This window comes from Salvelinus namaycush, chromosome 25 (genome assembly GCF_016432855.1).
Source record: "Salvelinus namaycush isolate Seneca chromosome 25, SaNama_1.0, whole genome shotgun sequence".
Taxonomy (NCBI): Eukaryota; Metazoa; Chordata; class Actinopteri; order Salmoniformes; family Salmonidae; genus Salvelinus; species Salvelinus namaycush.
The window spans coordinates 3,316,104-3,329,145 of NC_052331.1; the positions used below are offsets into that span (position 1 = coordinate 3,316,104).

Sequence of the window (13,042 nt, forward strand, 5' to 3'; positions counted from 1 at the left end):
GCCTAGCCCTCACTAGGGTAGGGGGCAGCATTCGGAATTTTGGATGAAAAGCATGCCCATAGTAAACTGCCTGCTACTCAGGCTCAGAAGCTAGGATATGCATATAATTGGTAGATTTGGATAGAAAACTCTAATGTCTGAGTATAATAGAACTGATATGGCAGGCAAAAACCTGAGAAATCCATCCAGGAAGTGTGATTTTCTCAATTTTGTAGTTTTCTATTGAATGCCATTACAGTATCCGTTGACTTAGGACTCAAATTGCACTTCCTATGGCTTCCACTAGATGTCAACAGTCTTTAGAAATTGTTTCAGGCTTGTATTTCTGAAAAATGAGGGAGTAAGACCACTTTGAATGAGTGGACCATTGTGTCCGAGGTTTTTCATGCGCACGACCGAGAGTGCGCCTTTCTTGTTTTCCTTTTATATTGCCGAAGCTTTTGTCCAGTTGAAATGTTATTGATTATTAGGACTAAAAACAGCCTGAGGATTGATTATAAACATCGTTTGAAATGTTTGTATGAACTTTACGGATACTTTTCGGGTTTTTCGTCTGTCTGTTGTGACTGCCTTTGAGCCTGTGGATTACTGAACAAAACACGCGAACAGAGGTTTTTGGATATAAAGAGGGACTTTATCGAACAAAACGAACATTTGAGTAAATGGGAGTCTTGTGAGTGTAACCATACGAAGATCAAAGGTAAGTGATTAATTTTATCACTATTTCTGACTTGTGTAACTCCTCTACTTGGCTGGTAACTGTTTGTAACGATTTGTCTGTTAAATCGCATGGTATGCTTTTGCCGTAAAGCCTTTTTGAAATCTGACACCGTGGTTGGATTAACAAGAATTTAATCTTTAAACCGATAACACTTGTATGTTTTATACATTTTTATAATGAGTATTTAAATTTTTTAATAAGGCGCTCTGCAATTTCACTGGATGTTGGCCAGGTGGGACGGTAGAGAGGTTAACAACTTCAGTTAAATGGAAGTGGGAAACCTAGCCTAGCAATTCACACCCGGAACCTACATGGGAAAGCTGATCTCATCCCATGCGACAGACCTATGAGACACCAGTATGAAATCTAGGCCACTTGGTCTACTGTGTACATGTATAAAATCCTACACATCAGTTCTGTTCAATTCTTGTTCCAACACTTTTTTTTCTCTCACTAGTATGAAGGAAAGTTTAAAGCACCCGTTCTAGGCCGTACATGAAACAAAATGTTGACCAAAGATTGAGACAGTATAATGTAAGGGGATATGAGTAGGTTCATGCCTACCTGTAGCGGACATGATAGGACTGGTCCTCATCAACAATGCTAACCAAAGAGCCAACGGAATCCATTGAAGATTTATAAGTGGGACGATCCCAGTTTAAATCCCAAAAATGTTGGTAAAAACAAAAGTGGAAAACATCTGATGGTCCAGGAGAACTAGTCCTAAAATTCCCCTTGTGCTCGCCTTTGATTGACCTCTTAAGCTGACACGTAGCCCCAGGAATGACAGAGAGATCCTCAGAAAGTGTTGTCCGTCAGGCTACAGTTTGAGCTTGGCTTGGCAGTGCCAGCACGGCTCTCCTCAGCAGCCCTCTGTGAAGAGAACACAAGATGCTGTGTGTAAAGCCTCCTGACCACACGACACCATGGCAACACCCACTAAACAGCGTGCACAAGAAAGGCAGGTAGGGGGTGTGAGAGAGGAGTGGATAGGCGATGGATGGATGGGTTCAGTGGCAGCCAAACCACACGCAAGCTGTCAATCACTGACTCAACCATGAATGCTCTGAGGTGTGCTAGGCTCTACCGGAGGGTGAGGATACAGCTAGCCTAGGCAAGCAGAGAAGCAGGGAAGGATTTTCACCAATCACAACAGATACATTTAATGCTTTATGCAAATCATTGGTAGGCAAAATAGAACATGTATCCACCACAGCAAAGATAATTGTAGATTGATTGAAATGTTATTATTTAGTGAGAAATAGGGAAAGTAGCCTGGCCGCAGACTCAAAACAAGGCCTGTACAGTGAAGACTTGTGGAAATTCCATTGTAAGTACAGTGATAAGCAAGTCTAGTATGTAAGGTACAGCACCAGAGCAAGACCAACTGCCACCTCGTTCCCACATGCGGTCAAGTAGGCCCCCTCTTTAGCTACGCACACATTTTAGTAGTAAACAGGTTTTCCCAAACCCAATTTAGGCTACTACTACACATCAAGAGCAAGATCATTACAAATGTAAAGGACAGTATTCAAATGTATGCTGCAGGTGCATATGAATTGAGGAATTTTAAAATTGTGTATTTATTGGTGGATAGAGGAATATTCTGATAGTAGATTAGCAAAAAAATTGTATCACAACAGCTTGTAACCAAATGACATTCACAAAGATTATTGAAAGACTTTCTTAATCCAGGAGTAATCAACTTTCAACCTGGTTGGGGATAGTCCACCATAAACCTCCCCTTTGTTGATCTGCTCGTTGGATACAGCTTAATAAAACCAATGCATCATCACACTTTGAAGCAAAATTGAAAGACTCAGTGGTCACATGAAGATCAGAGGTCAGAGAGCAGCAGAGCATTGAATTCACTCCAGAACACCACCGTCCTCAGTTTAACCCCTCACCACTAAAACCCCGGCAGGCAGCAGAGCAGACATGAGAAAGACTTGCACCCCTCAGCCAAGAAGGATAGGAGGTCATAGCAACAACTGTGATCAGCAAAAAACCCTTACATTAGGCTACTTCTTCTGGAAACAACTGTATGTTAATAAGGCCGGTGCACACAAATCTCATGTAATTATATAGTGCCAATCCTTCCCTTTCATTAGGGATTGAGGCTTGCACAGATGCCTCCTGGTGTATGCAGAATTTACACAAGTGATGTCGGCATGGAAATGGGTTTGGCAGCTTGACTTTAGATCCCTTTTGATTACAGTGAGTAACATAACTTTGGGGTACTTCTGAGCTCTCTCTTTAACTGTGTTAGGGCCTAGCCTACATGATGACCTGCAGAAAGTGTTTGTGAATTATTTTCGTGGACAACCTAGATTCAGGGACTGGCCGGCGGCCATCCACGCCACAGAGCAGAACTGTAACCAAAAAGCGCTGGTTGTCACATCAGGGGGAGGCCAGAATCTGACAGCCACGCCAAGGTGGAGGTTATTTGAGCACAGTTTTATATTTCACTCCACAATCCCATATCGTAGCCACAAAGAGTATACAGAAAAACTCATTTTGGGAACGTTATAGACAGCTTATCTTTGGAGCAACTATTTGTAGCAAGCTTATCATTGCATCCATTTGGGATCAATGATCCCCAAATCTTGGAGAACAAAGCTATGAGAACTAGGTCAGCTCTGCTGTTTAGTGGCCAGGTTAATGTGAACTACTTTAATCCAAAGTGGAGCCTGCTTGTGTTTCGGGAATCTGTTCCCGAACTACATACAGTACATGCTCGTACATATGCTTACGCATGAGGCCTTTTCCAGTAGTGTGCGCCAAATGGGAAAGGGAGATACCTAGTCAGTCGTCCAACTGAATGTATTCAACGGAAATGTGTCTTCCGCATTTAACCCAACCCCTCTGAATCAGAGAGGTGCGGGGGGCTGCCATAATCGACATCCACGTCTTCGGGGCCCGGAGAACAGTGGATTAACTGCCTTGCTCGGGGGAAGAACGACAGATTTTTACCTTGTCAGCTCGGGGATTCGATCCAGCAACCTTCCTCTTACTGGCCCAACGTTCTAACCTGCCGCCCCTGGTGACAAAGCTGCACTCTGTATGAAGTAGTGGTTAAAAGGACAAGTGATCTACTAATACAGCGCAGCTGCGGTAACAAAAGCAGTCATTTGAAAGGCCAGCTTCACAGGAAGCTCCCACATCACACACTGGACTGTCACCATGACCTCATCTTTAATGTACTCACAGGGTGATCTATTGTGTCTTTGTGTCCACATCCTCTTATTAGCCAAGCAAACATGGAAACACCAAAGCAGCATAATGCCTGATAGCAGGGATACAGCCAGCAAATCACCATCAAAACAAAAGGGACAGATCTAGAAAGAGAAACAGTCCTCACCTGAAATTATTCAGTGCTGGGATTGGGACTATGAGAAACCTGGTAAAAAAAAAAAAGATTGTGACATAGCTAGATTATTTTCAATAGTTGAATATTCTTCTAGTCCTACTGGTTTCTTTTAGGCATATATCTAGCTAGCCTAGTGTCCTAATTAATTTCCAAAATGAGATTAAGTTATGCCATGATTTCCCAGTAAAAATAATTTCCATTGCACTTTTACAGTAACTAATTTAGTAAACTGTAGGTGTTTTGTACACGAGACAGACAGGCAATTCCACGATAACAGAATGATGCTGAGAACTATTTAAAAAGTAATTTCAAACAAAAACCAATAGTTGCAAACCATACAACTATGCACAAGGACTACTTTTAGCAATTTCCACTGAGAATTTTACAAAAACACATTTACTCGAAGAACAGTGCAAATGCAAAGTTTGGTAACATTATTACAGAACAAACCGCACAACCCGTCATTCTGTTACCAAACTTTGCATACGTAAAAAAATATATATAATAATCATTTTAACTGAAATCGGAACCTTATCACTTTCACTGTTACCGTGGATTTGCAAATAATGACATAGAAAATATTTATTTTGACTAACATAAGGCGTTCCCCAAATGGTGAACTCGGTTCTTTTGAAAACTTCAGTCATAATCTCATAGAAAATATTTATTTTGACTAACATAAGGCGTTCCCCAAATGGTGAACTCGGTTCTTTTGAAAACTTCAGTCATAATCTCATAGAAAATATTTATTTTGACTAACATAAGGCGTTCCCCAAATGGTGAACTCGGTTCTTTTGAAAACTTCAGTCACAATCTGACAGATTTGATCAGCAAATCAAGTGAGAAAGCCACCTAACTGTTAACGTTAGCAAGTTAACAAGCCAGTTCTAACCATCTTGCAAGCTACAACCAAAACCATATCTATATTTTGTATTTATCTTATAACTAAAAGGGCTACGCTATGGGTACACAACCAGAGAACCTCTACAACCTGTTAGCAAGCTAGCGTTACTGTAATTAGCTAACTGGGTAGCCTAGCAGTCCACTTACTTTAGGCGGTCCAGTTCGAACAATGGTTTTACTCCCCTTTTCGATACTTCGACGGTAAATAAAAGTCCAGTTGTATTCTACAACAACAAACCTAAGTTCTTAGCTATAAATTCGGCACTTTGATAACCTAGCTAGCAATAAAGTTTTGGCTAGCTAACTTCGATGAGTGGTTGGGGAATTTAGCTACTGTTACTCTGTGTTGTTAGTTCAGTAGCCAATCAGCGAAGGAGATTCAAAGATAGCCACGCCCCAAATAACCGTCTCTTGGACCGTACAGCCATTGCTCTGGACCAATGACATTTGAATAATGAATGTGTCAACTGTACGATGAGTCATTCATGTCATCTTCATGCAGCTGCAAAGTGTCAAATGGGTCAGCAAAAATGATGCTATCATCAGCAAACTAAAACAAAGATAGTCGTTTTTTACTGTAACGGCATTTACTAATGCAAACATCTCCGTTTTGGGGCTGGAAATTAGTAAGTAAACTAACCAGCATCGACTGCCTGACAAAACTGCCTCTCTAGCTAACGTTAGTTGCACTGTTGAAGAAAGTTAGCTAAGTTAGCTGATAATGTTGAGGCTAGCCGCTAGCAAACTAACAAGCGACGTTACTATTGTTTAAATAAATTGAGAGGTGGTCAAAACACACAAGTGTTTTCAAAAGCTCTGCGTTTGTCAGCAGCAGGGGGAGAAGAGTGAAGTGAGCTCGCTGCTCCCCCATGCTTTTTGGAGAAGTTTTCAGGAGTCCTGAAGCAACCAAACTCCTCCCCTCGCGTGAAGTCCAGACGTTCAGCGATACAATGTACATTATTGATGAATCCACAGGTATTAACCTGCCCTAGAGCTTGAAACAATGTGACATACGAAATAGGAACTGGTGTGTTGTGTCAGAACTTAAAGATCACATACGAATCAATTATGTGTAGGATAGAACACATTCTAAACAGATGAGATTGTCAAAGCTGAAGTTGGACTGCTAAGGGCCAGGTCAGGTGAGTTTCAGTAGGTACAGGACAGACAAATGCTGATAACTTTAACTTAGCAGCACGGGTAGAGGTAACGTTAGCCTTATAAATAGAAGCGTTACTCCATGTTCATGATATTAGCCTAATAAACATTTACATTTGGATATTGTCTTTTTTATTCATTACATAAATAAAAAATGCCAATATCCATATACCATTTATAGGGTTAGTGTAGAGATTGTTTTAAGAGGTTGCACCGACTGTATGAGACCTTTGAGAGAGAGGTTAGTTATCCTAATATAATTGTACTTATACTGGCTTAGTAAGTGCTTGTGAACTTATGACATACTTGTTATGTTGAAGAGCAAGTTTATATAGTCTCTCACATTACTCATACATGCACCCACAGACACATATTGTAGGTTAGGCTGCTCTCTCACTCATATGCACAGATACTCTCATACTCACACACACATATCACTCACGCCTACACAATGCATACAGATTCTTGAATAATTGAGATGAACACATCTTGATCTATTGTTGTCGGTTCACCTGTCTGCGTTGCTAAGGAATGAACAGGGCCATTGTCCTCCTCTTCCCTTTTCCCTCTATCTGCAGACCGAGGCAGACGGGACCCGGGAGACCAGAGTCAAGGCATCGGTGGAAAACTGGGCCAGAGAAAGGGCTCCTTTTAAGGAGGGGACCGTTTTGAGGGAGGAGGTAAGCATTGGGGAAGTTGTTGAAGCCGTGGGCTAGCACAGCACCAGGATAGTTCTGAGTGAGGAGCACATGGAAGGGGATCCCCAAGATCAAGAGGAGGATTCTGAATCCCAGAGGAGAGCCTCTTCCCCTCAGTCCTCTGTGCTGTGGGAGAAGTGTATCCGGCAGAGTATCTTTGTGGACCTGAGTGAGGATGAGAGTCTCCACTTCAGTGACCTGGAGGGCTCCTTCACGGTGCATCTCTCCCAGGCAGAGTCGGCTGTCTCAGGGAACAGCATCCATCTCAGTGGTAAGACTTACGCTGTCAACTTGCTCTTATACCTGTCTAGTAACCCTGTAATTACTCTAGAAACACCATTGTTATACTTTAGCAATTGCATTGTAAAAAAATATATAACAGCCGTAAGCTATGTAACAATATCATGCCAATCTATAAAATGACTGTAGCATACTGTTCCTATGAATACTTTACAACTTCTTACTCTCTGTCATTCATAGAGAACTTAGAGCTGTCAGTGTCTGACTCTGGGGAGTCCTGCACAGAGAGCAGTAGCTGTGTCAGTGGCCAGAGTGAGAGAGTGGTGGAGGGTAAAACCAAGAGCAGTGGGAAGTGGGTATCTGCCCAGAGACCCAACACCGAGCAGGAGCAGACCATCTGGGAGTATGAGAACCCAGGAGACACCTCCGATGAAGAACAGGAGGACCTTCCACATGACGGGGACCTGGGAAGCCAGTACATTAACCCCACAACCAATGACAGTGACAAGTCTGAGGAGAATTGCAAAATAGCTGATGTTCTGTCAAAAGACCAAGCTGGAGCATTGCATTCAAGACACAATGTTAGAGATAATTTTGACTTGCCAGCAATGGTTGGAGAGGTCAATATCATACAAGGTCACATGCAAATTGAAGTCAACACTATGAACCATGTATCTATAACTCCACCCGAGGGAGAGGGTAAAGGAGCTTTTTTTGACTCTACAAAACCAGAGGCTGTTCCCACATGCAGTAGTCCTGTCCGTAAAGTCCCACACCCAGACATCACCCAGCTGCTGCTCCGTCACTTTTCCCAGGATGAGCTGTTCTGCTCAGGCAGTCTGATCGAGGCAGAGACCCTGCCGGAAGTGTCCCTTCTGGAGAGCATGGACGAGACAGTGCTGAGCAGGGGCCCTTTGCACAGTAGCACAGGGAGCCCCAATAATAATAATAGTGGAGAAGCCCCACAACGCAGCAGCGCAAGGGGACCCAGCATCGAGAGTGAGAGGAGTCAGAGCCTACAGGAAGAAGATGAAGGGAAGAGTGTTCAAATGAGTCCAAGAAAAAACCTGGAGGAGAAAAATGGAAAAGGGACTGCCTCAGAGGGAAAGAACACACGGAGTGCTGAGTCTTACAACAGTGACGTCAACTCTCTTCAAAATAGTGGCATATCAAACAGTAAAAGTGAAGTCCCTGAACAGGACAGTAATGATAGCAGTAATGGTTCAGACCTAACCAAAGAGGAAGATGAGAATGATGAAGATGAGGAGGAAGACCAAGTCTATAGAGGTCCCCTGGTCAGAACCAGGTCTTTCAGCGAATTAAAGTATGGACAGGGCCAAGTACACTACCCACTCCCTGACTTCTCCAAGGTGTCCCCCAAAGTGAAAATCCCGAAGAGTACCAGTGTTCCGGTGAGACCTGTCAGCCATTCTCCCAGCTTCCTCAGAGCTCAGTCCTCGCCAGGCATGCTGGGTAAGTCCTCTGCTTTGGAGGTGATCCACAGAGTGATGGAGGACTCTATTCAGCCCTCAGAGAGACCCTACGTGTTCAGAGACCAGGACAAACAGACAGAAACCTCCCCAGGACTGGTGCGTCATCTACAGGTGGGTCATCATGTTCAGTAGTATAGCTCGCACACCTCTATACAAATGCGTCATACATCCTTCATCCAGAAGACATCTTTCTCTTTTAGGCTGAATACGATAAACTTATGACTAAGTATGCAGAGGCTGAGAACCTCATTGATCAGATGAGACTGGGGACAAAAGTAAGTCTTCAGAATGTTTTCTCTTTTTAAACACTTCTTTCTCTTTGGTCTTTCTGTTCTTTCATCTCATTAAATATAGCCTTCAGACAGTCTTCTTATTCTTGTCAATTTGGACTGAATTTATCTCAAAATGTGTCAACAAATTAGAATCAAGCGCCCTCTGACCTTACCCTGGATTTTGACTGTGGTGACCAACAAGACCTTCCGGGTCCTGGTGGAAGCCATTTTGGATCTATGCTCTTCCCCAACCCCCCATCTCCTACAGGCAAGATGCTGTCTCTGACATCTGATATTATGACGGGTCCTCGCTCTGTTACAAATTACCTGGCCAAGAGCCACCGGTTTCCTTAGTGGCAAATGGGGTCGGATGACATAAGATTCCGGTTACACTCAAAGTCACAACTAGCCTGTCATAAGAGTGAGGATTCCAGAAAAAAAAGATGACACAAATATATTATACAACCAGTTTACATGAGATGATGCAACCTTATCAATGACATTAGTAATTCCTCATTAAATTAAAACAATTTCACACAAAATCATCATCAATTAGAAATAACATACTTTCCATTTTCAATGCTGTAGAATTTAGGCCATAACATACGTTGGATCTGCATCGTTTCAGCTTTTGTTGTGTTTGCAGGACAATTTACTGATGGTCCAAACCAACAAAACCACTCTAAACAGCCTAGCACTTCTCCGACCCAGACGGACCAACAGAGTGAAGGGGAAAGGATGACCAGGGAGTTGAGGGATATTATCAGTCAGTTTTTGCTGAAGGTAACCTGGAAAACACACCAAAGCTGTATAGTGGTGCATTATCACCCATCATTTAAATGATACTGAATTATAAACACTTATTTTTATTACAGGTGGATGAATTCAAAATGTGTCTGACCACAATGTCAATTGCTATTGAAGAGCAAGAAATGGTAAATGGATCTTCGTTACTTTAAAAGTATTTTTCTGTTCAGGACTGTATTCTGGGTGATGTGATTCTAAAGAAGTTGTAACAATTGTAACTTATAATAAGAGTTGATTCTCATTTCCTTTATTCTATAAGCAGAGTGTGTTGTTATGGAATTCATAACGTTGTGTCGTTTTCCAGGTGTTTAAAAGTATGATGGATTCCCAGGACCAGCTGGAGAGGCAGTACATCAGTAAGAAGGAGGAGCACAGAACTCTGGAGATGCAGAACTACTTTGGCCTGGCCAGGAACACAGGCCAGTTCGACCCCGAAAGGTTAGAGGTCAACTGATATATGTTATTGTGTGTGAGGAGTTTGAGTTAAACAGTATGTCTGCGTGACTCACACTATAGGGCCACCCAGAACTGTACTGTGCTGGCTCGGCTATTTTCTTTTCACATAGACCATTCCTGCGCGGTTTCAGCAACAATGGTAGATGCGTAACTAGGTCAGCTCAGTAGCCTACAGCTTGGCTTGGCACAGTTTAGCCCTAAAGTGTGTGTGAATTAGGCAGTTCTGTCTAAAACCGGAAACAAACTGACACCCAGGCTAGGTTTGTGTAGAATTCAGCATGATGTGAGGGGTATTTTATGCACTTCATCGGTTCTTTTTGTTTGTGTGAAGGCAGGTGGAGGGGGAGATATTCAGGATAGGGATGCGTCTAGAGGACATTAAAGAGCTGATTGACAGGAACGTGTGTGAGCAGCAGCTCTCCCCACCCCACTCATCCTCCACACTCCTGTCACTGTGTGGGGGTCCCAGTCTTCCTGGTCTGCTCACCCCCTCACTTCCACCACCCATGCATGAGGTAACACACTCATTTACTCATAGCATAGCTGTTCATTTGCTGCTTTGCACTTTATTTGCTTGCTCACTCTTTCACTCACTCACTCAAATATCTTAATGATTACTGCATAAATGCATGTACGTACAAGCCTTTTACCGAGTAGTTATATCGATTATTGCACTGTTAGTTACACTGGTATAAGCCTCTGTAATGTTAGGCGTGCTCAACTAAGGGAGTAATTAATTGCACCATCTACATTTCCTTCATCTTAAATGCATACATGTGAGACGTGTTTGTGTGAGCAACATGAGCTGTGGATGCACGTGTTCTGTGCAGCAGTAGTCCTGATGAACAGGGCTACATTTCATTCCCAAAAGTTGCGTCCTCGCCTCGGCCCCCCGTTCACTCCCCCTCACAGATCTGATAGGACTGAGTAGTTGAAAGCGATATGGTGTAAACTAGGAGGAACAATACCTTATCCCCATCTGTGGAGGGGACAACTTTTTAGAATGAAATGCAGCCCAAGTCCTTGTTTTGTAAGTGGAGGCGTGTCCAGCGCTCTAATTGAGCGACAATAATTTCCGATGTCGCTCATGTTTCACAGTGAGGACACATTAGCTACTCAAAATGTGTTCTCCTCTTATCAACCTCTCTGTGGTCAGGGTCTCACATTACAGATTCCAGGCCCCTGTTTTTCCACTGGGGGTTATGAGACAGTGGAGAGGGAGGAAGAGGAGGACGAGGAAGAGGCCAGAGAGGTCCATGGACATGATGGTTTAGACCAGAGCTGTGATCTCACACCTGCTGACCCCCAACTGAACAGCACAGGACACAGCAGTGTCAGTCTACGGTACTCATCACACATCTCTGAGTTGCTCCATAGGCCTGTAAATTCATGGGTTTCTTCAATGTGTACCATCTACATTCCTGCAATACTACACTGTGTACCGTCTACATTCCTGCAATACTACACTGTGTACCATCTACATTCCTGCAATATTACACTGTGTACCATCTACATTCCTGCAATACTACACTGTGTACCGTCTACATTCCTGCAATACTACACTGTGTACCATCTACATTCCTGCAATACTACACTGTGTACCATCTACATTCCTGCAATACTACACTGTGTACCGTCTACATTCCTGCAATACTACACTGTGTACCATTTACATACAGTACTTATGTTTTTATGCCTTATGACCCCAAGTAGAAATCCTGTCTTGGGGAGTGATATTATCTGTCATTTCCATGACATTGACATCAATGGCAAGTTATTGTACCTGTGGTACATTAATGGCTTTAGATTCAGATAGTCAGATAGTCATGTAGACTGTTGATGGATGCTGTGAGTGGAGAGTATGTGCGTGTGTGCGCGCTTGCATGCGTGCTTGTGTGTGTGTGTGTGCACATGTTCATGTGTGCTGATATCAGGCACGCTTCTGGCCCTCCCATGGGGGATAATGTTCCATCCAGGCACAGAGGGGGTGTTGGGTTCCGTTAGAAGTAGGAACAGTTTGTTTTAGTCGCTGTGTTTCTGTCTGTTCCCCCAGGAGGCTCTCACAGGGCTCCCTGGAGACACTGGACATCACCAACACAGAGGAAGAGGAGGAGGAAGAAGAGAGGAGGAGCTGGACCTGCTCGGGCCTATCTGAGGGGATAGCTCATGATAAGGTTCTGCAGTATTTGGCTCTCCAGAACCCGGGATTTCGAGACAGATTGTGGACACCTGAAAGGTTAGTGTTTTGGGATTTGAGTGTACTGTACTAGATAAGTAAACAAGCTAACCAATTCAATATTCACCTCAACACAACTCTTTTCTTTATAATGTATCACATGTGTGTAATGTATGGACCACACAACTAATCCCCACTAAGTAGTGTAATTGATACAGTTGTGGTAATTTAATGTGGGGATTTCAGAAATACCATAGTAAGAGATGGTGTACTGTCTCATATTGCAAAACTGACACGCCAAACATTCCTGAAAGGCCTGTGGGACAAGTATTTACCAGTGAAACCTGTCCTTCATCTTTTTATTTTGACCGTGTATTGTTGTCGTTGTTACTGTAGCCTGCAGCAGAGTCCCCTGAGCCCAGACTGTGACCTGGGAGGGAGTGTGAGTCTGGCTGTAGAGGTTTCCTGCTCCTCTTATCTGAAGAGCCAGTCCCAGAGCATCACAGACCACACTCTCACCACTTCCCAGGTAACGTCATCTTCTATGACTTATATTAGCTGTCCCATGTTTATTTCTGTATTTACTCGAACTCCCTAGCCAATACCACAGACTATTGTAATATTGTACAGTAGCTACATGGATGTTACATTGTTGTTGCAGAGAACAGTGAGTCCAGAGACAGACAGTGGGTTAGGGAGCTCTGACTTGAGTCTACAAGCCACAGGACTATCTCAACCAAAACTCCAT

At 43.2% G+C, this 13,042-nt stretch overlaps 1 protein-coding gene across 4 annotated transcripts in view; it reads right to left on the bottom strand.

Annotated features, from left to right (window-relative positions):
* LOC120020224 (G-protein-signaling modulator 2-like) overlaps positions 1–5,323 on the bottom strand; it is a 29,373-nt gene extending 24,050 nt beyond the window's left edge. For 2 of the 4 annotated variants that reach the window (XM_038963748.1, XM_038963747.1), the window contains exons 1-3: positions 5,142–5,323; positions 4,083–4,121; positions 1,286–1,594 (exon numbers count right to left, since the gene is read on the bottom strand). In XM_038963748.1, the coding sequence (XP_038819676.1) occupies positions 1,286–1,350 (65 nt within the window). In that variant the 5' untranslated portion in view covers positions 1,351–1,594; positions 4,083–4,121; positions 5,142–5,323. The remainder of the gene's footprint in view (positions 1–1,285; positions 1,595–4,082; positions 4,122–5,141) is intronic. The other 2 variants (XM_038963749.1, XM_038963750.1) reach the window with 2 other exon arrangements.
* Between the last annotated feature and the right edge of the window lie 7,719 nt (positions 5,324–13,042).